This window comes from Malania oleifera, chromosome 13, assembly GCF_029873635.1.
Source record: "Malania oleifera isolate guangnan ecotype guangnan chromosome 13, ASM2987363v1, whole genome shotgun sequence".
NCBI classification, from domain to species: domain Eukaryota; kingdom Viridiplantae; phylum Streptophyta; class Magnoliopsida; order Santalales; family Ximeniaceae; genus Malania; species Malania oleifera.
In genome coordinates this window covers 36,508,636-36,532,382 of record NC_080429.1, presented here as the reverse complement: position 1 = coordinate 36,532,382, position 23,747 = coordinate 36,508,636, and the positions used below count along the sequence as shown (strand labels likewise).

The 23,747-nt window shown below is 34.1% G+C and overlaps 1 protein-coding gene and 1 non-coding gene across 2 annotated transcripts; both read left to right on the top strand.

Moving 5' to 3' along the window:
* The first annotated feature begins 345 nt into the window (after positions 1-345).
* Positions 346-20,231, top strand: LOC131145568 (F-box/kelch-repeat protein At3g23880-like). Its single transcript, XM_058094728.1, has 3 exons — positions 346-711; positions 14,995-16,210; positions 19,752-20,231. Exon 2 carries the CDS (start codon positions 15,002-15,004, stop codon positions 16,208-16,210), a length of 1,209 nt encoding a protein of 402 aa, XP_057950711.1. The 5' UTR covers positions 346-711; positions 14,995-15,001; the 3' UTR covers positions 19,752-20,231.
* On the top strand, positions 19,943-20,021 carry LOC131147043 (small nucleolar RNA snoR60). The gene has a single exon (XR_009134573.1). It is a non-coding gene; the product is annotated as a small nucleolar RNA snoR60 (small nucleolar RNA).
* Positions 20,232-23,747: the final 3,516 nt, after the last annotated feature.

The window sequence follows — 23,747 nt, the reverse complement described above, 5'->3', positions numbered from 1 at the left end:
ATTCCAATTCACCCCCCTCTTGGTAATACACCAATTTTATCATCCTTCATTCAGAATAACTGTGGTTGCTTAGTGGAATTGGGTCTTCTAATGCCTAATTTCCTCTAATCAAGGGGTGAGCATAATTTAGTTTTAGTCGAATTAATTGAAGGTTTGGTTCGAGTAATTTATAATTTGGTTAAGTTTGATTTTAGAATAGGATAATTTTGAGTATTCGGTTTTCGATTTGGTTATAGATAAGTTGTATTTTGCTTGAACAAATTATCTAAATTTTTAATTAATTAATAATTAAATATAAATTATTAAACTATATTATTTATGATTTTAATTTTTAGCCTAGGTTGGCGGTTCCATTCGGGATTCAGCCATTCCTAAATCCCAAATTCCCGTTCGCCTCTTCCAGTCTTCCCTCTTCTCTACCCTCTTCCCTCTTCGGCTCTTCCCTTCCCAAGTTCGCAGTTCGCAAGTCGCAACTTCGCCGGCAGCCGGCACTTCCTGGCTCCCAGTCCCAATTCCCTTCAGCTTGACCTTCCCTTCCCACTGCGCTTCCCACTTCGCAGTTCGCACACAGTCGGCGACGGCGAGGTGGGACCTCCTGTTCCAGATCGGCAGAGCCAGTCTTCCCCTTCGGACTTCGGCTTCCACCTTCCCAACTGCGCAACTCGCACTCTCGCAGACTCGCAGTACTCCTTCGGACCTTCCGTCCTTCAGGTTTTTCATCTTTCCGTTGTGTTCAAAACTCAAAAGTCTTTGCAGTTTGATGTTTATTGAAATTTTACAATAATGAGCACAATGTGTTTGATTAAATGTATGAGAGAATATTTCCTCCAAATTATTATATTCATGTTGATCAGTCTCCCTCTTTAAAATGGGTTTCTTTGTGTTATTTGTTTATATTTGTTTGAATGTCCATTGAATTTGAGTTTTGTTCCTTTTAAATTTTTGTATATTTGTGTTTTCTTACTTTTGTTGTACCTAAAGTCCAGTGCCCTGTTCTCATCTTTTTCTGTTCTTCCCTTCTCTTACCAATAACCCTTGTTTGCGTATCATGGAAAAGTTTTTTGGTGTTGAAAATTTGTCTGATGAGTTGTCTTCATTAGTGGGTGCAAAATTCTCTTTTGAGTACAAAAGCATAAAATAAAGGACGGAGAAGATAAAAGGATGGAGAATGAATTTTTTTTGAGAATTACTTAGTTGTTTTAAGGGAGAATTACTCATAATTAATTTTATTTTTATTTGGTTAAATTTGGTTGACTGAATTACCCGACAATTGAGTTTGGTTGGGTACGATTCAGTTAAATAGACCAATTCGGTTGGTTCAATTATGGGGTGAAGTTAATCGAAAAATTTTTAATGGTTAATTGTCCAAATTGGCCGAACCTAACGGTTGCACACCCCTACTCTGATCTCATCCGTATTTTAATCTTCAGTCTTATTTCTTACAACTATCTTTTTGAAACAGATAGTTCACAGTGCTCATTCTATAGATATAGATAAAGTCAACTCATGCCATTTTGTTCTATTGTTTGGTTGTCTTTGTCGTTGGTTGTGACTAAACCAATTCACATGGAAATTAAAATTGGTTCGGTGGTTCTTTGGTTTTCTTTTGACTGCCCTCCACCTGGGTGACAAAATCACCTATCGGAAGAAGCGGTTAATTTGGCACAAGAAGTGTTTTATAGCAACCAGAAAACTCTATCACCTTTGGTTTTGAGGAAGATAAAAAGTAAAAGATTGGAAATAAGAAGTAGGTTGGCGCTTCTGGTTCATTTTGTTACTAAAAATGGAGGAGGAAGGGAAGGGTGGGGGACATCAAATGGATTAGAGTTTTCACATAATTGGAAGTGGTTTGATTCCTCTTTGATGTTGTTAAGCCAATAACGCAAAGTTTTTTGACCAAAAAAAAGTAAGGTAAACTATTTTGGTCGTGTTGTCTAGACCTATTTTAAAATTAAAAAATGAATATGTGTATGTATATAATGGAGAAGGTTTTAATTTATTTGAAATGTGTGTGGGGTTATAAAAGTCCTTTTACGTACAAATTCTATTGTAAGATAGCTCAGTTAAAAAAAAAAAGTTAAAAATCACCTTTGTGAACATTGAAGATGCAAATAAAACAAACAGTTTTTTAATTTATATGCATGAATAATTATTTGATATCAATCATAGAGGAAGATCTTTGGAATTAAAGACCAAGGAAATGGATAAGTTAGATTAGCCATCAAAAGAATAGTGGAACCGCTATTTTGATTAGTCAAATTATGGGATTGGCCCTTCAGCTAAGCTCTTCCCTTCCACTCAAGTCATTTTTTATTCCTCTCTCGATGGGGCAGTGACTTTTGCTTCTTCCCCTAATCTCAAGTGATAAAGAAGAAATATGACTTTTGTCTCTTTTTAACTCAATTAATCAGTCAAAAACAAAAATTTGAAAATCAGTTTTTTAGACACCGAAGATAATGCACTTAAAAATAAAAAAAATTCTTTAATTGATGCATAGGAATAATCAATTGATGCCAGCCATGGAGAAAGATCTCTATGGTATGAAAAACAAAACTAAAATTTCTCCTTGTTATTAATCTTATCCTGCATTTAGTACATAGAAATGGAAAGTTGTAAAAAGGAATGGGATCGAATTTTCATTTAATTTCATCATGTTTTTCATTCAAATTTATATTCTTTTTTTCTACCCAATTCCATTCCGCAAACCCGACATGTCTTTAATTTCCTAAGCATCAAATTCAAAATGGGAATTAAGAATCGTTGTCTAAGTTTTCCTAGAAACATGGGATTGAGCAAATCCTAATCATCATTAATGCAAAGGAAAAAATTATAGAGAAAAAACACTAATAGAACACCTTGATCCTTTTACAAATTTAGAACTGCATTTAGCATCCAAAAGTTACAAACACTTAATTTTCTTGCCCTCAAAGAATCGCTTGTTACATACCGATAAATGGCAATAAAATAAAATCAAGTTAAAGATATTTTCCCCGCACTCTTAAGGTGCATTATTTAGTTGACACATAACACAAACAGGAGGGTAGAACAAGTCAAAACCAAAAATTAGTTTTCCCTTTGTTCTTGAGGTTTATTATTTAATTAACAGAGCACATATAGGAAAAATGTAATAACTTATCAAAGTTTAAAGAAGTGCCATGGGAAGGGCTCCCTTGGAGATTATTTCTACCAAATTATTCAAAATTCAAGTATGAAATTATCTCTTATATACTTTTTTTTTGTCTAGGACCATGAATGCATCAGAATGTTGGGCGACTAAGAAACCGCATATCTGAAAAGTAAAAGTTTCTAAGATGAGAATGTTAAGATGGATGAATGGTTTAACATTCAAGGATAAATTAAGGAATGAACATATTCATGTTAAATTAGGTGTAACTCCTGTGAAAGATAAGATAAGTCAAGGACGACTTAGATGGTTTGAGCACTTCCAACATAGGCTACATAATACTTTAGTGAGGAAGAGTGAGTTAATTACTATGAGGGATGGTAGAAGGGGCAAGGGTAGACCTAAAATAGCTTGAAGTGAGATAATAAGTAAGGATTTAGTAGACTTAAATTTGTTGAAGGATATTGCCCATCATTGCATAAATTGGATAAAAGGATTTATGTAGCCAACCCCACCTAATGGGACTTAAGGCTTGGTTTATTGTTGTTGTTGTTTGCCTTCCAAAATTTTGGTCCATGGAGCCACTGGTGGATTTTATCATCATTTATGCATATAATTAATCAAATAATTTCAACATATTGTCAGCCAACTATATTAACAATATACTAGCTTTGGTGCTCCTCGTCCCAAATGAAAAACAACACAGGGTCTTTGGGTGTTCCCTTAAATGTGTTTTGGCATGTTTGGAAGGAAAGAAACAGGAGGGTTTTTGAAGGCAAGGTATGTAGCATTCAAAGTGTCAAAATTATGATTTGGCAAACAGATGTAGGATAAGAAGCAAGGCCTTGGAAAGATCCTTGTTGATTTTGTTGGAGAATACCTAAGAAGAACTGAGTCAAGGATTGTTGGGTTTAATTAATAGTTTATTATATGTTTAGTGTTAATCAATATAGGATTTTATTTGAGAGTTGTATGTAATATTTGTGTAATGTATGTTTATTTTCAATTCATGCTGTTTTGGGGTATTTGTGTAATTTCATGTGCAAAGGCTTTCTTATAAAGAGTGCATGAAAGTCAGGCAGTTATTGTTGAATTTGAATTGGAATTGAACGTGAGTTTTCCACTCTTCCCCTTTCTCCCCTCAATCTCTTCTAACTTCTCCCATGGCTGCAGATCTTTGATGCTGCCCCTGAATCATTTGGTATCAAAGCCCAATATCAATCTCTATTCTTCCATTTCAGTTCCTCATTTTTCCTTCACTCTTCTTTTCTTTTCCTTCCACCTTCATCTTGTCTTCTTCTTCCATCTTATTCCCTTCTTCCCCCTTCTCTGTTCTGCCTTCTCCATTCCTTCTTTTTCTCTGTTCTCTCTGCTGTCCAGCCGCCCCTTCCAGCCGCCCCTTCCCTCTATTTTCTTCTCTGCCTTTAACCACTGCTTTGCCGGTAGCAATTTTATCCTCCTCTCTTTCCTTCTTGCGTCTTCTTCCTTCTTCATCATCTTCTTCTTCTTTTTGTCTGCTCCTCTCTCTGTTACTCTGCATTCTGAAATTCTCATAGTTATATCATATTCGATTCTCATCACTCTCCTTCTCTATTAGTCTCTCATCTCAGTCGTCAGCCTTCAAGAATCCCTAGCGTCTTGTATATCATAGCCACTGTGCTCCCCACCCCTTGATATATATACTCACCTGAAGTTTCATTGCCAGACTCTCTCCACTGGTGACAAGCGCCAGCGACGCGCATGAGGAAATCTTCCCATGTCTTCTGCTATTTCCTGTCTTATGTGAAATATTCCCAACCACGATATTTTAGGGTTTCTCCCGATGTTTTGACATACAACTAGATATTTTGATTGTAGACACAATATATTGCAAGCAAGCGTGGTATTTTGTTACAAAATGCTAGAAGCTGGCACTGCCAGCATAAAAAAATGAGATTTTATTGCTGCATTTTTGGAATTTTCGAAGTTAATTTGTTTCAGTGGAGCACTACAGCCAAGACAACATGTGAATTGAAGAAGGTTCTTTAGAAATTAGGTGTCAAATTTGTGGTTTTGCATGATTAGATAGAGAAAAATTGAAGGCAAACTGTGTTAAGAGGGTTGTTGGTGATATAAAGTTCGAGTATGTATATGCATAAATTCAACAACATGGTGACAAGTTATAGGTAAAAGGAATGCCATTTGCCTAACTTTGGGCACAATTTCAAGATTTTCAACACCTTTCTCAAATGTGGAGAAAAGTTTTGCAAAGTCATCATTGATGGAATATGTCCAATGAATGTGATTTCCATGAATGGGGCGACTCAAATGCGGCTTCATTTGCAACTTCACCGAGAGCCTTCAATATTAGGTTGATAACTCTACATTTTTGCGAAATATGTTTATTTCTATCCAAATAGTTGAATATTTGACTAATGTTTGGTGTGATATCTTAGCTATGACTATTGGCCATGTACTCCTTGGTTGGATGGGTGTAACTCAATTACATGAGAACACATACATTTTCGATATACCTAAGAAGATTGGTCATGTATTCCTTGGTTGGATGATTTGGGTGTAACTTAAAGACATGAGTACACATACATCTTCCATTATAATGGGAAGAGATTCCTTTTTAAGTCTATTGCACCAATCAATTAAGAAAAAGAATTAGTCACATTTACTCAACATGAAAACACTACAAACGAGGAAATGCATGTACTTGATGGCATCCAATGTCTTTCAAACATTCCTATTGTTGAGTTTGTCATCCTTGATATGTTCATTGATGCTAATTCCCAACTCAAGTCTATGGTGTTGTCAATAGACGTGGTTTCTTGTCTCATTCAAGCATTGGGCTCCATAGGTCCATGTTGGAGAATACTTCAGATGATTTGGATCGAGGATTGTTGGGTTTAGTTAGTAGTTTATATTGTGGTTAGTATTAATTAGTATAGGATTATGTGCATTTGTGGGTCCGTAATGTTTGTGTAATGGAGGGCTTTTTTGGTAACTCATGTTGTTTTAGGGGTATATATGTGATTTCATGTGAAGAGGCTTTGTTATAAATAGTGTATGAAAGCCATGTTGTGGGCAGTTATTGTTGTATTTGAATTGGAATTGAACATGAGTTTTGAGTTTATATCTCCTCTCTTCTCCTTCCTTCCTCAATCTCTTCTAACTTCTCCCATGGCTGCAGAACTTTGATGCTGGCCCTGCATCACAAACTCGTTTTTGTTTGGTAATCAAGGAGTTTTACATCAGACCTCCTTGCTGATTGACTTTGATATTCTTTGGTCTATACTTGTTTGTATATCATTTCGTTTCAAGCCATATTCTTTATGTGAGGACTTTGGGATGTGATCTCTCGGCTGGAATTTAGCCATTGGATTTTCTGCTTGTCTTGTTCTAAGTGATTTTTGTTTTGAACTTTTAGAAAAGAGAATCTATTAGTAGAGGATCTTCTGGGTTGAGGTATTAGAAATCCTGAATGTTTGAAAATTAATTTATGGATGGTTTAGTGTGTCATTCTGTTATGGATTTGGAGACCTAAAACTTTATATTTTTGGAGGATGGATCGATATGAATTGCTTTAGCTGATTTAACGTATTTGGAGTCATTTCTATTAGCTCTTATTAGATTATTCTTTGGCAGGTCGCCTTTATTGCTTTATTGGTACCCATAATTATGATGATCCCCAGGGTGGGGGTGCTTAAGCATCTAAACAATGATGGAGTCAATAATGCTAGGAATGGAAATAAACTAATGTTGTGTTTGGGAGTATGGAAAAGTCAGTGTTATCTGCAAGTAGGAAGGTAAAGTAGGTTGGTGGTTGATTTTGTTTGCAAACATACTCATGAATGATGTAACAGACTAACAGGTTTCTGTGTGATGTGTATATGTTCCTCCTTTTAGTTGTGAGATTCGGTGGACGATCAATTTTATTTCCTTGGCACTGGCAATTCATGAGTTCTGTTCCATTAATGTCTAACTAATTTTTGGCTTATATTTCTTTCCTTTTGACTTAATTATACAATATTAAAAAGAAGGAAAGTGAAAAGTACGTAATGTAATTGGGGGGTATGTACAAAGTCCTTTTGAGGCACTAGTGCACACACTGAGATTGGCCACAAGAATTGCACCATTGTTTAGGTACATTGATGCTCTTCTCTGTCTTTACTGTATTAGGACCCAAGAAAATGCAAGAAGATGGATACTCTGAAGGACCACAACCCTAAAATATTTTCTCAATGAAAGTTGAATCAAAACTGAATTTTTTTTCCCCTTCATTTTTTAATAAATGGACTTCAGTTCTATTTTTCTCAATTTTTCATGAATTAATATTGGTATGTGTTTGGTTTTCCCCTCCTACTTAGCCAAAAAAATGAAAAAGATGGACATGTGTTTGTAGTGGTTTGAAAAACTTTGATATATTCAGTGCAACTTTAATGTCGCAAGCTTTTGATCTATTAGACAATGAATTAAAAGTTATATTTTGTCGTACTCTTTTACCCACTTCCAGGCTTTTACCATGTTATCTACTGCTTCCTCTCTCCCCTCAATCCTTTTGAGAACGAACAGAGGTTTAATAAGTACTTCCTTGAATGGATCCAAATCCAGACCCTCATAACTAGCACAACCCCTTTGTGCTCCGTGCCTGCACACCTACATGATATTTAGTTTTGAATTGCATATTAAAATGATGGGATTAAAATTTAATTCATTCATGTGATTGAAAAAATGTGCTTTTGGTAGGTTATTGCTGCTGCCATTGTTCAGCTGCTTGTCCTCTATTGCCAGTGCAGATGGCTGCATGGGATGACATTAGTTGTGTGCTTTCAATTTCTTCATATATTTGGTATTTTCATGTGGACCTTGTTTCGTGTTCATATTATATGCTTTATTTTTCATATATAACAAAAATGATATGCTACAGAGATTTTGTATTGTAGAAAGAGGAAGAGTTGATTATGGCATTGAGAAAGTATTTAAATAGTGTTTGCGAGCATGAGTTTCAAGGCTTGGATTTGGATTTGTATAGATTTGATAAAAATCCCCCCCCCCCCTTTTTTTTTTATTTTCATTTTGTCCCAATCCATACAAATTCAAATTCAAGGCACAAAATCCATGCTCCCAAATGTAGGGTTAGGATACTTAGGCAGTTATGCGTTCATGCGTCCTTCATTCATCGTTTGCCTTGATGATGCTTTAAAGAACTGAAAAATTGCACGAAATGTTGCTTCCTTTGTTTCGATTTTTAATTTTAGCATTGCTATTAGGTATTTTAATTCTTGTGCAAATTAGCCATTGATACATTCAGATTTGATTGATGTTCTAATTGTGAAAAAACTTTGTTAATGCAATTTAATTGTGCTAGTCTTTTTCATGCCGTTTCATACTTTGACTAATCTCGACCTGTTGTTAATATGGCATCTCAAGTCAACAATTCTGATGTTGGTATATGATTCAACTTTTTACTCGTAGGTATATGATTTCTAATTTTTGTATTACTTGTTTCACACATGGAAGCACGTAAATTAGTTTGGCATATGATTTCAACTTTTTAGTTGTAGGTATGTGGTTTTTCAACTTTCTGGTATTACTTGTTTCACACATGGAAGCACATTAATTCATAGTAAGGGTGGCTGTGCAACTGAAACTTCACCATTTTCTGTTCTGTCTTGACAAATTATGCTGATGTGTAATATTCTGCTTCCTTTTAGAAGTTGAAGTTTGTCATGCACTATATGACGTCTTTCAAGTCATTAGGAGCAACTATGTCATTACCATTGCACTATTTAGAGCTTTTGGAGCATTCAGTATCACACACAACAAATTTCTCATGTGGTAATCGTATACCACATGCCGAGCTGTTTGCATAGTGACAATTCCTTTGAAGAATCTCTTTGATAATGACGGGGCTCATGCAAGACACATGGTACATCTTCCCACATTAATCACAGTCCAGACTATTTTCTCCAAAATGCTTATAAGCATAGGCTCCAGTTACACCATAACCCCCTTCTGCTCCAACTTAGCATTAGATTCCAAGTAATTTTTCTCACACAACCACATGAAGTACAAGAGTTTGACTATCATATAAATCACAATCTAACTCCATATATTTTCTATGTTGAGTTCAATAAAATTATTTCAACATATGAATACTATGATTTGCTTTTTGTCCATTTTTTGATTTCTCATTATTGATGGAAGGTAGCAGACGTTGTCAAATGCCCACAGATTCCCATTATTGAATGTGTAGCTGGTCGCCAATGTTCCCCCTTTATAGGAAGATTAAAATTAGATAATTATTTGCTCTCCTCTTAAGATAATTGTTCTTGTTTATTGGAGAATTACCAAGGGGTTATGCCAAAATCCAATATAAGTTATCAATGCTATGTAAGATCATACTCTAGGATTAACCAAGTATTTGTGTTGAAGATTTGCATAGCATAATAAGATACAACAACAACAACAACAACAAGCCTTAAGTCCCACTAGGTGGGGTTGGCTACATGAATCCTTTCTCGCCAATTCACCTGATCCAAAACGTTTTCCTCTATTAGATTGAAGGCTATTAAATCCTTCCTCACTACCTCATTTTAAGTTATTTTAGGCCTACCTCTACCCCTTTTCCTCAATATGCTCATTTCTTATTTTATCTTTTAATGTTAAACCACTCATCCACCTTGGCATACGCATCTCAGCAACTTTCATTTTTTATACATGTTATTTCTTAGTTGCCCAACATTCCAAACCATAAAGCATAACTGGCCTTATGGTTGTTTTATAAAACTTTCTTTTGAATTTTAAGGGTATTCTAACCTGACACACTCCTCCATTTTAACCAACCTGTCTTAAATCTATGTACCACATCTTCTTCAATTTCCCCTTCAGCTTGCGTAATAGATCCAAGATATTTAGATCCATCAATGCTATTGAGTATCGAATTTAATCTTCTCTCTATAACTACTCCATATATTACTGAAATTACATTTCATATATTCTCTCTTATTCCTACTTATCCTAAATCCTTTAGACTCTTAATGTGACTCTCCAAAGTTCTAGCTTGGATTTCACTCCACTTCTACTATCATCAATTAACACGATATCATCTGCAAACAACATACGCCAAGGGATCTCATTTTTCTAGTTCATCAATTACTGAAGTAAAAAGGTAAGACTCAAAGTAGAACCTTAATGTACACCTATTGTGATTATAAAATCTCTAGAATCTCCTCCTACAGTCCTAATGCTAGCCACTACTCTATCATACATATCCTTAATGACATCCGTATATATATACTCCAAACTCCCTTATTTTCTAATACCCACCAAGGAACTTCCCTTCATATTCTATCGTAAGCTTTCTCTAAGTCAATAAAAACCATATGCAAGTCCTAATTTTCCTAAACTTTTCCATTAAACTTCTTAAAAGATAAATAACTTCGGTTGTTGATCTCTCTCAGGCATAAAACCAATTTGATTTTTTGAAATCTTCATTTTTAATCTTATTCTATGTTCAATTACCCTTTCTCATAATTTCATCTTATGATTCATAATTTTAATTCCATGATAGTTATTACAACTTTAAATGTTGCCTTTGTTTTTGTACAAAGGTACTAACATATTTTTCATTCTTCTGACATTTTTTTTTAGTTTTTATAATAGTGTTGAATAGATTAGTTAACCAAATAATTCTTTTATCACCTAAAAATTTCCAAACTTCAGTTAGTATTTTATCTTTTCCTATAGATTTCCCACTCTTCATTTTTCTAATGCCATCTTAATTTCAAGGCTTCTAATTTTGCGCATAAATCTTCTATTTTTAGTCTTCTCCTCATTTGTCACTTCCAAGTTCAATATTTCATTTTGGTTTGCGTTAAACAATTTATCAAAGTATCTACACCACCTCTCTTTTATGTCCTCTATTGTAATTAAGACATTGTCATTCTCTTCCTTTACGCGTTTTACATCGCTTAAATCTTTGCATTTTCTTTCTCTAACTCTAACAAGTTTATATATGTCTTTTTCTCCTTCTTTTGTATCTAGTTTAGTATATAAAATATCATAAGCTCTATTTTAGCTTGATTGATAGTCTTTTTTGCATTTTTTCTCGCTTCTTTATATTTTTCAAGATTTTCTATATTTCTACATTTTTTGCCATATTTTATACCAATTTATTTTTGTTTTAACGATTTTCTAGATTTCTTAATCTCAAAACCATCTTTCTTTACTACCTGAGTATCTTCCTATGGACTCACCTAAAACCTCTTTTTTCTATCCTTATGATAGAATTTGCCATTTTATTCCAAATAGTATTGACATTAACCTTATCCCCTATTGTCCAATTACACTCATTGTTAATTTTGTCTTTAAATTTTACTATATTATCTCCCTTCAATTTCCACAATCTAGTCCTCTTGTGTTAATTTATACTATTCCTTCTCTTCTATTTTTTAATATGTATGTCTAGTACTGAGATTGTATGTTGTGTAGCCAAACTTTCACCTAAAATAACTTTACACTCTTGATAGTTATCAAGTGTTGTTCTCTTTTTATTAAACAAGTATTCAATATAACCAAATCTTAAGACATGGAAAAATCTAAGATTGTATCACCAGCCTCATTTTTATCTCCATATCCATGGCCTCCATGTATTCTCTCATATCCTATACTATCGTTGCCAATGTGACCATTTAAATCAGCTCCTATGAATGTCTTTTCAGACATTGGTATCTCTTCTAAAATACTATCCATTTCTTCCTAAATTTGTCTTTTCTGATTTTCTTCTAAGCCTATTTGGTAAGCATACATACTAATGACATTCACTATCTCCCGGCCTTAAGCTATCCTGATTTTAATGGTCCTATCCCCTATTCTTCTAACATTTACTACATTATTTTTTGTCTTTATATACAATAATACCCATCCTGTTTTTATGTTTCCCTTTACTAGTGTACCAAAGTTTAAATCCTAAATTTTCAATTTCTCTAGCTTTCTCTCCTACCCAATTTTGTCTCTTGAAGATAGATTAAGTTAATTTTTCTTCTAAACATTATTTCCACTAATTCCATACTTTTTATTATAAGAGTCCCTATATTCCAAGTTGCTAATCTTATCCTAGTTTCTTAAGCTAATTTATTTACTCTCTCCCTTTATACTGACATGGTACTCCCTTGATCTAGGTAAATTTGATAAGAACTCATGATAATAAGATCTGAAAAAGTTTTGCGCGGGCTGTTAGCTACCTAACACAACCCTACTCCTTTATCCGGGCTTAGGATCGGTGTGTGTACAAAGAGTTTGTGTTACACATGTGAAGTACATGTTTGCTTTTTTTTTTTTTTGCAAACTTATTTCATTTGATAATTTTCCAAGTAACACCCTACGGCTAATTGAAACTAAGCACATAATACAATGCATTAAAAAATTTTAAAGCATACAATTTTGGGTGTTAATCCAAGCTAGACTAAATCTAAAAACCATGCAATAGTATTTTTTGAAAACTTTTGTATATTCTAAAACTTTCAAATGAAAAACACAAAAAAAAAAAAAAAAAAATGCATATACTAAGTGACTCACTCTAAAAAACTTAGAGAATAACTCCTAAGTATAATAGTGTCACCAAGTAGTATTAGGGAAGTCCCCAAGTCATTTCCACAGGGAACGGTATGTTTAAATTCCAAATTTACCTATAATAAAAAATAAAGGAGAATTAAACACTACAATTAATTAAAATGTTAATTACAGTGAAATGGGGTTTTTGGGCGTAACCCAAAGATGGTTCGTTCTTCTTTTGTATGAGATTGATCAAATGTGTACTCAATGAACTAAAGGAATTTTAAATGTAGCGTGTTTATAAACCCAAGTGAGAAGCGAAACACAGCTACATAACAAGTTTAAGATTTATGCTCCGATGCCTTTGGCACTAACATTACTGTTGCCCCTAAATTAGAGGAATTTGAGAACGTGTGTTGAATGAATTATGGTTATCTTTGCTCAAGGAGTTAAACCATAATCATCAACATTATCTAATCCTCCTATTTCCAACAATAAATGGCAAAGCATAATGCTTATGCTCTAAGGGGCATTTTTTCAAATACCTTGTGTGCACCTTTAAATTAAACTAGGTTCTAATCTCCTTGAGTTGTGAAATAGTCCATAAAAACAATGACTCATTCAAGATTCTAAAATAAATGGGCAATTAAAAATAAAGAAACAAATTAATCTAATGATAAATCATTCAAGACAATAAACTAAATGACAATGAAATTAATTAATCCAATAATAAACCATTCAAAACAATAAACTAAAATGTATACTAAACCTAGAGCAACAAGCTAATCCAACCATAAATCATTCAAAATAATAAAGTGCATGACAATAAAAATAAAGGAGCAACTCAGTCCAACAATAAAATATTCAAAAACAATGAATTAAAATGAGCATTAAAAATAAAGAAACAAAAGGAGAGAGGAGAGAGGAAGGAGAAGAATCCCAGCCCCTTGGCCGAACCCCACACTGCTGCTGTATTTTCGCACAGCAGCAGCTTTTTCTGCCAGCTGCTGTCCTCCTTGGTTCACACCTCACTGCCTCCTCCCTCTTGTTGTACTCTTCCTTTCTTTTTATATCTGCATTCTGCAGCCCCACACAAAACCCCACAGCACGGCTGCCCTATTCTCTGCGCATGGGCCTTCTCCAATGCATGGCCCATGAATTATGCATGGGCTTAACGTGCTGCTCACATCCCCCTTTAGCTTCCTCCACAAAGCCTTGACTATTTAATTCCTTTATCCTCCACGAAGCCCAGCCACATGACCCCTTTATTTTGCATGGGCCATGCATCTCATTCACGTGCATGGCTGCCTATTGTAATTTCTTGCATGGGCTTTGATTGCATGGCTTTAAATTGCATGGGGCCTTCACCTTTTGTATTTTTGCTTCACCTTTATTTCCCGAAAGTGCCCTACAATTATTAAACACAAATGTTTGTAAATTTACGCACAAAATTAGAATAAAAATCATAATGTTATAAATTGAGCTCCATTTAAAATAATGTGCATAACTTGGGCATTTAATCTAATTTGCAATAACCAATAAACATATTTAAACACCTAATTATTCAATATTTGTCCCTTAATCACTAAGCCTACAAATCAAAAACAAAATAGCACAAAAATACATAGCATCATAAGATGAACATGGTTTATTTGTGTCCATGACTATTGAGCATTTGAACAATACGTATGACTTGCATTGTTTGGTTTGAGTATTGTAATTTGAGATTGAAGGCTAGTCCAAATTAAATAAAATTATATTTTAATTTTTATTGGATGAAAATATGTAAAATGTTGGAAAAATATATGTAAACAAAAATGTTTCTTATAAAATTATGATTAAGCTAGGTTGAAAAGGACAGAAGAAAAATATTCTAAATTGCTCTTCATTTTATGCATATACATTTGCAAGATATTGAGTGTCAATGTATTGTAAATTCATATATACACATGGAAGCTCTCTTTTATATTTTGTTATTGTGCTTGGGTCTTTTGAGTTGTACTTTCATTTAGTATATTTATAGGTTATTGACTTTTAGTGTTTCATAGATTTGTTTTTACACATTGAATGACCCTTGATTTCATAGTTGTGTTAGGCCCTTTCGGGTGGTACTTTCATAGTTAAACTGAAGATTGAGCTATAAATTAAAATGCATGAGGTGTGCGAGATTTCATATTTTTATTGATCATATAAAGTAGAAATTGTCTGTGTTTCTTAGAAATCCATATAAATAAATCAACTAGACATTGCTTTCCCAAAGCTCTTTTAGATCTCCTCATATTCTATTATGTGAAGCCCTCTCTCTCTCTCTCTCTCTCTCTGTGCAGTGTTTCAATGGGGGGTGGAGATATACCAGAGGACCTGATCAAAAACGTCCTCCAGAGGCTGCCTGTGAAATCTCTGTTGCGATTTCAGTGCGTCTGCAAATCCTGGTGTGCCATGCTAAAAAACCCTAGCTTCATCACCGACCATTTCCACTTCAGTTCAAACCACAATGACAACAAGAGAAATGTTTTGTGGATCTCTAGATGTTACTACAGTCGCGGCACCTGCTACTGCATCTCCATAAACCCGCCCCATATGATGGTGCCGGTTGAGTTTCCGCTCAAGGGCGGTGGAATCAGTACCCGTATAGTGGGTCATTGGAATGGCATAATTTGTGCACACACTAGCATATGGAACTATGGTGGGGATCTTAATCCTATGAGCCGCAGGTACTTTCTGTGGAACCCTACAACTAGAGAATACAAGGTTCTCCCCCTACCGCAATACCTGACTCACGATTCACGCTGCTATGGACCAGGATTTGGGTTCGATTCAAAAACCAATGACTACAAGATTGTAAAATTTGTCAACTGTTACTCTGAGCCTTGTAAAGCTGAGGTATACAGCTTGAGAAGTGATACTTGGAGGGAAATCCAGGCTCCTCCTGTATGTTTTGAAAAGTACGTTCTCAAATACTATGACAGAAACATAGATGGAGCAATATTTTGGGCTGGAATCTCAGACGACCCTGTGATTGTTTGGTTTGACATGGCTAACGAAACTTTCCGTTTGATTCCACTGCCGCATGATGTACTCTCCATTTATAGACGACAAGATGTGGTCCATAGGGTTACGTCGTTCAAGGAATCCTTTGCTTTGCTTGTTTTTCCCATGTCGGAATCTCATTCTCCTTATCATTTGTTTGATGTATGGGTCATGAGTGAACTTGGTGTTGCTGAATCATGGGTTAAGCTTCATAGCGTAGCTTTACCCGAACGTTCATTGCCATTAGGACTATCAAACAATGGTGAGCTTCTCATCGTCAAAGGTGGAAATGGTGCTCTAGCTTGGTATTACCCTATTACGCGGAAACTTGTGAATCTAGAATTTCAATCATCAGAAAGCTTCTATCCAGGGAAAATTCAAAGTATCGAGTCTGTTTTTTACACTGAGAGTCTTGTCTCACTCGGGGGACAAAATGTGCGTAATATGGTCTCAGATCCTTATTTCCAGGATCTTTATCACCCAGAGAAGTTTGCAGACGAGATTGATATGTAGGTATGTGTTTTGGCCTAAATGAATGGGAAAAAAAGAAGCTTTATTTTATTAATTTCTGCCTTTTTTTTCTTTCCAAATATATGACAGGGTAGTTATGTTTTGTTGTTATTATCAATTCCATATTATGAGTGGATGCCCAAGTTGGGCATTGTAATCCTACAATTAAGGAAATGGAGAAAACATGTCAAAAATATGGAAACATGGAAAACTTCAAAAAGTATAATGAGGCCAGAAAAGTTGCCAAAAAAGGCCTTTAGTAAAGCTAAACATGGAGCACATAATAATCTATATGATAGTTTAGATACAAAAGAAAGGGAAAAATATGTATTTAAACTTGTTTGAGTTAGAGAAGAGACATAGATAACGTAAAACTATAAAAAATATGGATGATAGTGTCTCGATTAAATAAAAGAACATGAAAGGAAGATGATGAAATTACTTTAACAAGATATTTAATGAAAATCAAGTAGAAGACCTAAACAAAGAATTGACAAAAAAAAAATTTTAAAAATCAGATTTATTTGCAAGATTAGAGTTAATAAAGTTAAGTTTGCAATTGTTTTGTTATAATGCAAGTTCTCATTCTAATTTACGTTTGGATCAATTTGATTTTATGTTTGAGGGATCTACTACAAAAGCTTTATATTTTTAAGAAGATCAATGGAAAAGTTTAGGGAAAAGAAGAGGGACTTGCATATGGTATTTATTGACTTAGAGAAAGCGTATTATAGGGTACATAGGGAAGTTCTGTGGTGGGTTTTAGAGAAAAAAGGACATGTCTAGTAGGTATACAGACGTCATTAAGGATATGTACGATGGAGTAATAACTAGTGTTAGGACTATAGGTTTAGAGACTAGAGAATGTCCAATTAGAATAGGTGTACATCAAGGATCTGCTTTGAGACCTTGTCTTTTTGCTTTATTGATGGATGAACTAACTAGGAGTATCCAAAATGAGGTTCCGTGGTGTATGTTGTTTTTAGATGATATTGTTTTGATTGATGAAATTAGGGGTGGAGTAGAATCTCAGTTAGAATTATGGAGAGAAGTTTAAAATTTGGAGGCTTTAGGATAAGTAGAAATAAGATAGAATATATGAAGTGTAATTTAGTCATAGTAGGAAGAATATTGGAGACAAACTTAAACTTGATGATAAAAAAATCCAAAGCACTAGTCGATTTCGATAACTTGGATCTATTATGCAAGCTAAAGGAGAAATTGAAGATGTAATGCATAGAGTTAAAGAAGGTTGGGTAAAAAGGAGAAGTGCTTCGAGTGTGCTTTGTAATCGTAGAATACCCTTAAATCTAAAAGGGAAATTTTATAGGACGACTGTAAAATCAACTATGTTATATGGGTTATAGTGTTGGACAACTAAGAAAAAGCATATCCTAAAGGTAAAAGTTGTCAAGATGAGAATGCTAATATGGTAAGTGGTATAATGTTAAAAGATAAATTAAGAAATGAACATATTCTCGATAAGTTGGGCGTAGCTCCTCTAGAAGATATTGGATGAGGGCTAAGACTGTCAATGGCGTATTAAGAACTAAAATAATTAAGTGCAACTCTTTATTTTTTTTTCAATGTAATGTTAATATGTTATTGCAATATATGTATGTATGTATGTATGTGTGTGTGTGTGTGTGTGTGTGTGTGTATTTATGTAATCACTACTAAAAAATGCTTCTTAATTACAAAATTATTAGATATAATATGCATTATTATATACAATTTTTTTTATTTAAAAATTTTAAACTAAATTTATTATTTGAGATAATTTTAATATTTTTTCTCTTTATGATTAGGTATCACATTTAATATGTACAAAGTCTAATGCATGTGTCCCTTGTACTAGTTGTAGGGCTTTGTAAGGCCTCCTTTTGTGTTGCATATCATTTTTGTTGATCTGATTAAGAATTAAAGTGCAAATGCTGGCCCAGACCTTAAAAGAAATCTTTGCTTTCCAAACTGCCGTGTGTAAGAGGGAAGGGCTAGGATAAGTGGATTTTATGAGATTGGAAAAAAAAAAAGACTTTGAAGAGAAAGACCCTCAAGAGTTCCCAATCCAAGACTTGTTCCCCCTTGCAAATTTGGCATGAAAGAATCCACCACACCCAATAGAAGAGTTGACTCACTAACCTCTCTTTCATTGAAACTTCTAGAACCCATAATCGCAACGACCCAATTGCAAGAATGGAGACTCTTTACATACAAAGGAACTACTTGCTACTAGTATCGTTTAGCCTCTAGTTTTCTTTAGATCCCTTGTTTCACTTTCCCAAATGAAATGCAAATTGGATTCATGTAACAGGAGAAAGATTTCTCATTACCTACCTTACTACATTAATCAACTTAGGAAAGAAGAGGAGACTTAGATAGCCACTATCTTATCTTGAGAGATGAAAATCCCAAGAAAAGAGCCCCCCTCAAGAATAAAATGCTGAAAATTGTGCATTGCGAACAGTTGTAATAATAAGCAAACATGCCACCAATAGCTCCAACAAAGAGTCACCAACCCAAATGTCCTAGAATTGAATTTTATCCCATACCTGCTTTAAAACGAATGAGAGGAAGGGAGAGACTAGCAACTTGGGAATCAAACTTCCAAGGACATGGAATTTTATTCAATTTGAATTGAATTTTGTATTTTATTTTGTTTGATTTCTTTGTTTGCTCTCTTCTCTTCACTCTGCTCTTTTGTGTTTACATTGTTACAAATAGCACAGATAAATGTTCATGTTATGCATTATTATGAAACATGGCTTGTATTTGTTTGATGTATTGCCAATGCATGGTTATGGTCATTGTCACATTTTTGACTACTTTGCAATTGTTGAGTCTGCTTTTTGAGAGTTTAAAGCTAGACTTTGTGCTAGCCCAAAAAATTCTATGATTTTCAAAGTTGACATTTTCTGACTATTCCTGTTGTGACTTGGTGATCTTTGTTGGTAAATTATTTGTCTCTTAAGTGGACTTAAAGTGGCTAAAGTTTTGGATGCTGGCATCCAAAATTCAACTGAGAGCTTGTTTAAAATTCACCTCTTGATGCCAGAAATCAGTGATTTTGCTGTTTGTAAACATCTAATTAAAGCATTTTCAGCTAGAAAGCTTGTAGCAGAAATTAAAAAAAAAAAAAAAAAAAAAGAACTAAGCCTAAAGCAACCCAAAGGCAGTAACAGCCCAAGAAACCAAGGATAAAGTAATATAGTTGTGCCCTTCAACTTTTCCCAAAATCGCTGTTTCTAGAACACCTCCATGTTCCAATTCTTTGCAAAAATATCTGGTCCTCTGTATTGAGTTTCTGAGCACCAGAAAAAATCATATGCACATCCTCAAGAATTTCCTAACATTTTACGGCATGTTGTTATCTAAAGGAGCTGTTACCAGATCCACACACCGAACCAAAAACAATTGGTTAAAAGTTGTTGATTCTAAAAGCAGTTTCAATTTTTTTTTTCTTTTTCAAAATGAAGAATAGCGTCTGCTTTTGAAGGTTAATTTTGCTTTCTCATGACTTGAGCTTCTGTTGATTCTACTGCAGGGCAGTAGACTGCTATTAAACTGGAATAATCAGCAGGGTATGCTGCACTCAAGCTACAATTGAGTTTTGGGTGAGTTTGGATTGTGGTGCAGATTCAAATCTTTTGAAGCCTTGATGCGTGCAAATTAAATATTTTGCTACCTTCTTTTATATCTGAACTTTGCTTAAGCTTGGATATGATTTATATTATCAATCATTTGATGAGTTACTCGCTCGGATTCCCCTTCAAGACAGTATGGGTGATGGATGCAAGCTCTGGTTTCCAATGTATGAATCAAGTCTCTGTCACATCCGTTCTCCAACTTTACTTCATTTACAGCAGCTAGTTTTGTTTTTGATGTGGCATTTATTAATATGTTTCTGTCAGACGGAATTATTTGCTATGAGAAATTGAGAATTAGAATTATTGGCTTGGGATTCTTTCTCCCCTTTTTAATTTAAAGTCAACTTGGTGAGTAATGCAGAAATTATTTAATTTGCAGGATTGTTCGTAATGATGATTGTGTTATATTGCAAGTTCCCATTCTGATTTGATTGAAATGGCTAGAGAATGAGTAATTGAAGTTAGTTTTGTTTTGATGACGGTAAAATATAATCTAGTCCACAGAGCTTTGCCTTTTGGATGGCCTTTTGTTTGTGATTTTTGCTTTAATTTATTGCCCTTTAAATGCTAAGATTAAGCGTATGAAAAAATGAGCTGCCATTGAATACATGGTTGGTCCATGTTCCAATTCTCTGCAAAAATATATGTTCCTCTGTATTGAGTTTCTGAGCACCATAAAGAATCATGTGCACATCCTCAAGAATTTCCTTACATGTTACAACATGGTGTTATCTAAAGGAGCTGTTACCAGATCCCCACACTGTCGAAAAACAATTGGTTAAAAGTTGTCGATTCTAAAAGCTGTTTCAAAATTTTTTTCTTTTTCGAAATGAAGAGTAACTTTTTATTTTGAAGGTTAATTCTGCTTTCTCATGACTTGAGTTTCTGTTGATTCAAACTGCTGAGAAATTAGACTAATTGCCACATTCAAATTGCTATTATTTATTTATTTTTAAATTTATTGTTGCATCATGTTAATTCACTCAACATAAATAGATAGATAGATATATAGATGAGATGATGCAAATTAATTAAGAGATAGTAAACAATGAACACAAAAACAAGAGACCATTTTAAAGTAATGTTGGAGTTCTCTGGGAATGCAATTCTTGGCTGCCAAGCACATTGTCTGACTTTATAGGTACACTTCTTCATCACCCCACTATGGTCTAGGCACAAAGCTATCTCGTATACTAGATGGGCGAATGGGTTAAAACATTTTATTTGGGGGATGAACCATGTGTGCTCGATGACATTTCTGATAGAGTTCACCTAATAGAATTCATCGAATACAAATTGTTGTTTGGTATGATGCCTGAAAATTAATTAATGAAGTTTTCAAAATCAAGTACAATGTATGTAAATGAATGTGGGCTGCATTTGAGAAGTACATGCTTCAAATATGTAGGAGTAAAATTTAATAGCTAGCTAGTTGTAATTCACAAAAGGAAAAGAAAGAAAAAATCAAACCATTTGAAGCCAAAATGACCAAGAGATCATAAGAAATCTTTAATTGCAATGCAAGTTCAAAGTATCTTAGTTGAGTGGGAATGGCCTTTGACTTTGCGCATGTTCCATTAGTCTCTCACTCGTGATTCCAAAATCTATCACGCTGCCATCATGGCAGATTCAGCCAACATCCAATTGAGGCCGAATGTTTCTTAACTAGATAAATCATACATAATTTAAAAAAAAATCTTATATGTAATGCAATCACAAGAAAAGTGAGAAAAAAATAATAAACATGGTTTGTATCAAATACGTCTTTTACACACACACACACACATATATATACATACATACATACATATAATATGAATTATGAAAATATATAATTAAGATAAATCATGGCTAATGCATGAATATAACATGTAGTCTACACCTACGGAGAAAAAAGTAAATTGAGTTTTGAGTTGACTCATTGATAGAGTTAATTATATATGCACAAATAGATTATTTAAAATATGATGTAATTAATAAGCCTAATTAAATATTTTTTTGATTACTATAAGGAAAAGATCGACATGTAGAGAAAAAAATTAATTATTATTTGTATTAAAATATATCCAAGTAAAATTAATTATGAAAATTTTAATTTTATTCACATGTTAAATGTGAACGTGCATTCACTAGGGCACATGTGATGCAATGTGGTCCGTCCTTGCCTAATTACATGAAGCATTCTTCAAAAAAGAAATAAATAAATAAAGACCATACACACACATATATATATATACACACACGTGTCTCATGCTATCATTGACCCATAAAATAATATAAGAGAAATGATTCACACGTTTACTCTTTTTTGTCACTACATCATAATTTCATGATAGACATAGGCCGTGAAGAATAACATTGCTGTAACGACCTGCTATTTATTTTCCAGTTTATATATATATACTGTAAAATTTATAATACTCTGATACCTACTAGATTTAAACCAAACCATCAATCTAAACAATGGGAAGCGAAATTCATATAAACACAATCAAGGAGAAATACAATACTAGAGTGCTAAACTATTCCCAAAATATACATATACGACTGTTTTCCCAAAATACCCACAATAGGGCTAGGGCTATACACAATATTCCCAAAAATACTCACTCTACTGACAGGGCAGTACTGAAGCCCCTCTACCTGCGAGCTTGATCTGCTCGCCTACCTGGATCACCTGAAAAATGTTAAAGTAATAGGATGAGACGACGCTCAGTAAGATGAAATATGCTATTGCTAGTGTTTGGCAACTGAGTTTCAATACTATGAAAATCTGTTTCTATATAATCATGTATAACTGAATCTGTAAATATAATACAAGTAATATAAACCACCACAATATCCATGTTGTTTAACATATCTGTACTTTAGGTTTCTACTCAAAATACTTCTAATGTACTTAAGTATATTCTCTGTCTCTGTAAATCTGTACATACATAATAATAATAATTGAAAACTTCCCCGTGGATAATTGTGTGTCATGATTTAACCCCTCATGACAAGGTTGTGTGGCCCGTAGGCGGGATCTATCCTGCTGGCCAACCAGAACAAATCACTATACTCCATCGGTCTGATCAGCCCTCCTCAACCTATATCTGATGGGAAGCTTATCCACTCGTGAGCTCTATACGATCGACCTTTATACCACGTATTATCTGAATAGGTGGTTGCACTCTATACTGTAAATAGCTACGGTACCGTGCTCTGTAACTGTATGGTCCAATAAGGTCTAATACTATATAATACATTTCTATAAACAACTATCTGTTTTACCTTGATTCTGTAATAATTGTATAAACCATGACCCCGTGATAAACTGTATCTGTATTTCTGAAATGAACTATAAAACTGTATGTCATGGTACTGTAAACTGTATCTGTATCAACTGTATAATCATGGTATTCTGTAATTACTATAAAACATATCCACTGTCTGTATTTTTTGTAAAGCATAACTCTGAAAAATACTGTAAAACATGTTTCTGTACTATATCTATATTCTCAAGCCACACAGTAATTTAAAACATATTATTCATAATTGTTAAACTGTATAATGCTCTGTTGTGAATAACAATCTAGTAAAAATATACATTTTATGCTGAAAATCATTATAGAACTGCCTAGCATAGCATATTTCCCTTATCTGATTCTAGCTAAAATCCCCCTACTATGACGGGTCTTACACCCGCAGGATTCTCCACTCAACACCCTGAAAACCATAAATCCCTAAACAAAATATTACTATTTCTACGCTTACAACATTTCCTACAACTGCTGGAAAGCTAAATTTTGACTAAAAGACTTTACCTTGATTCTGGGGAGAAATTTGACTCGATCCCATCGATGATTCGCCCCAGCAAACTTGAAGAGAACTCTGCCAGGAGCGTCGTGGTG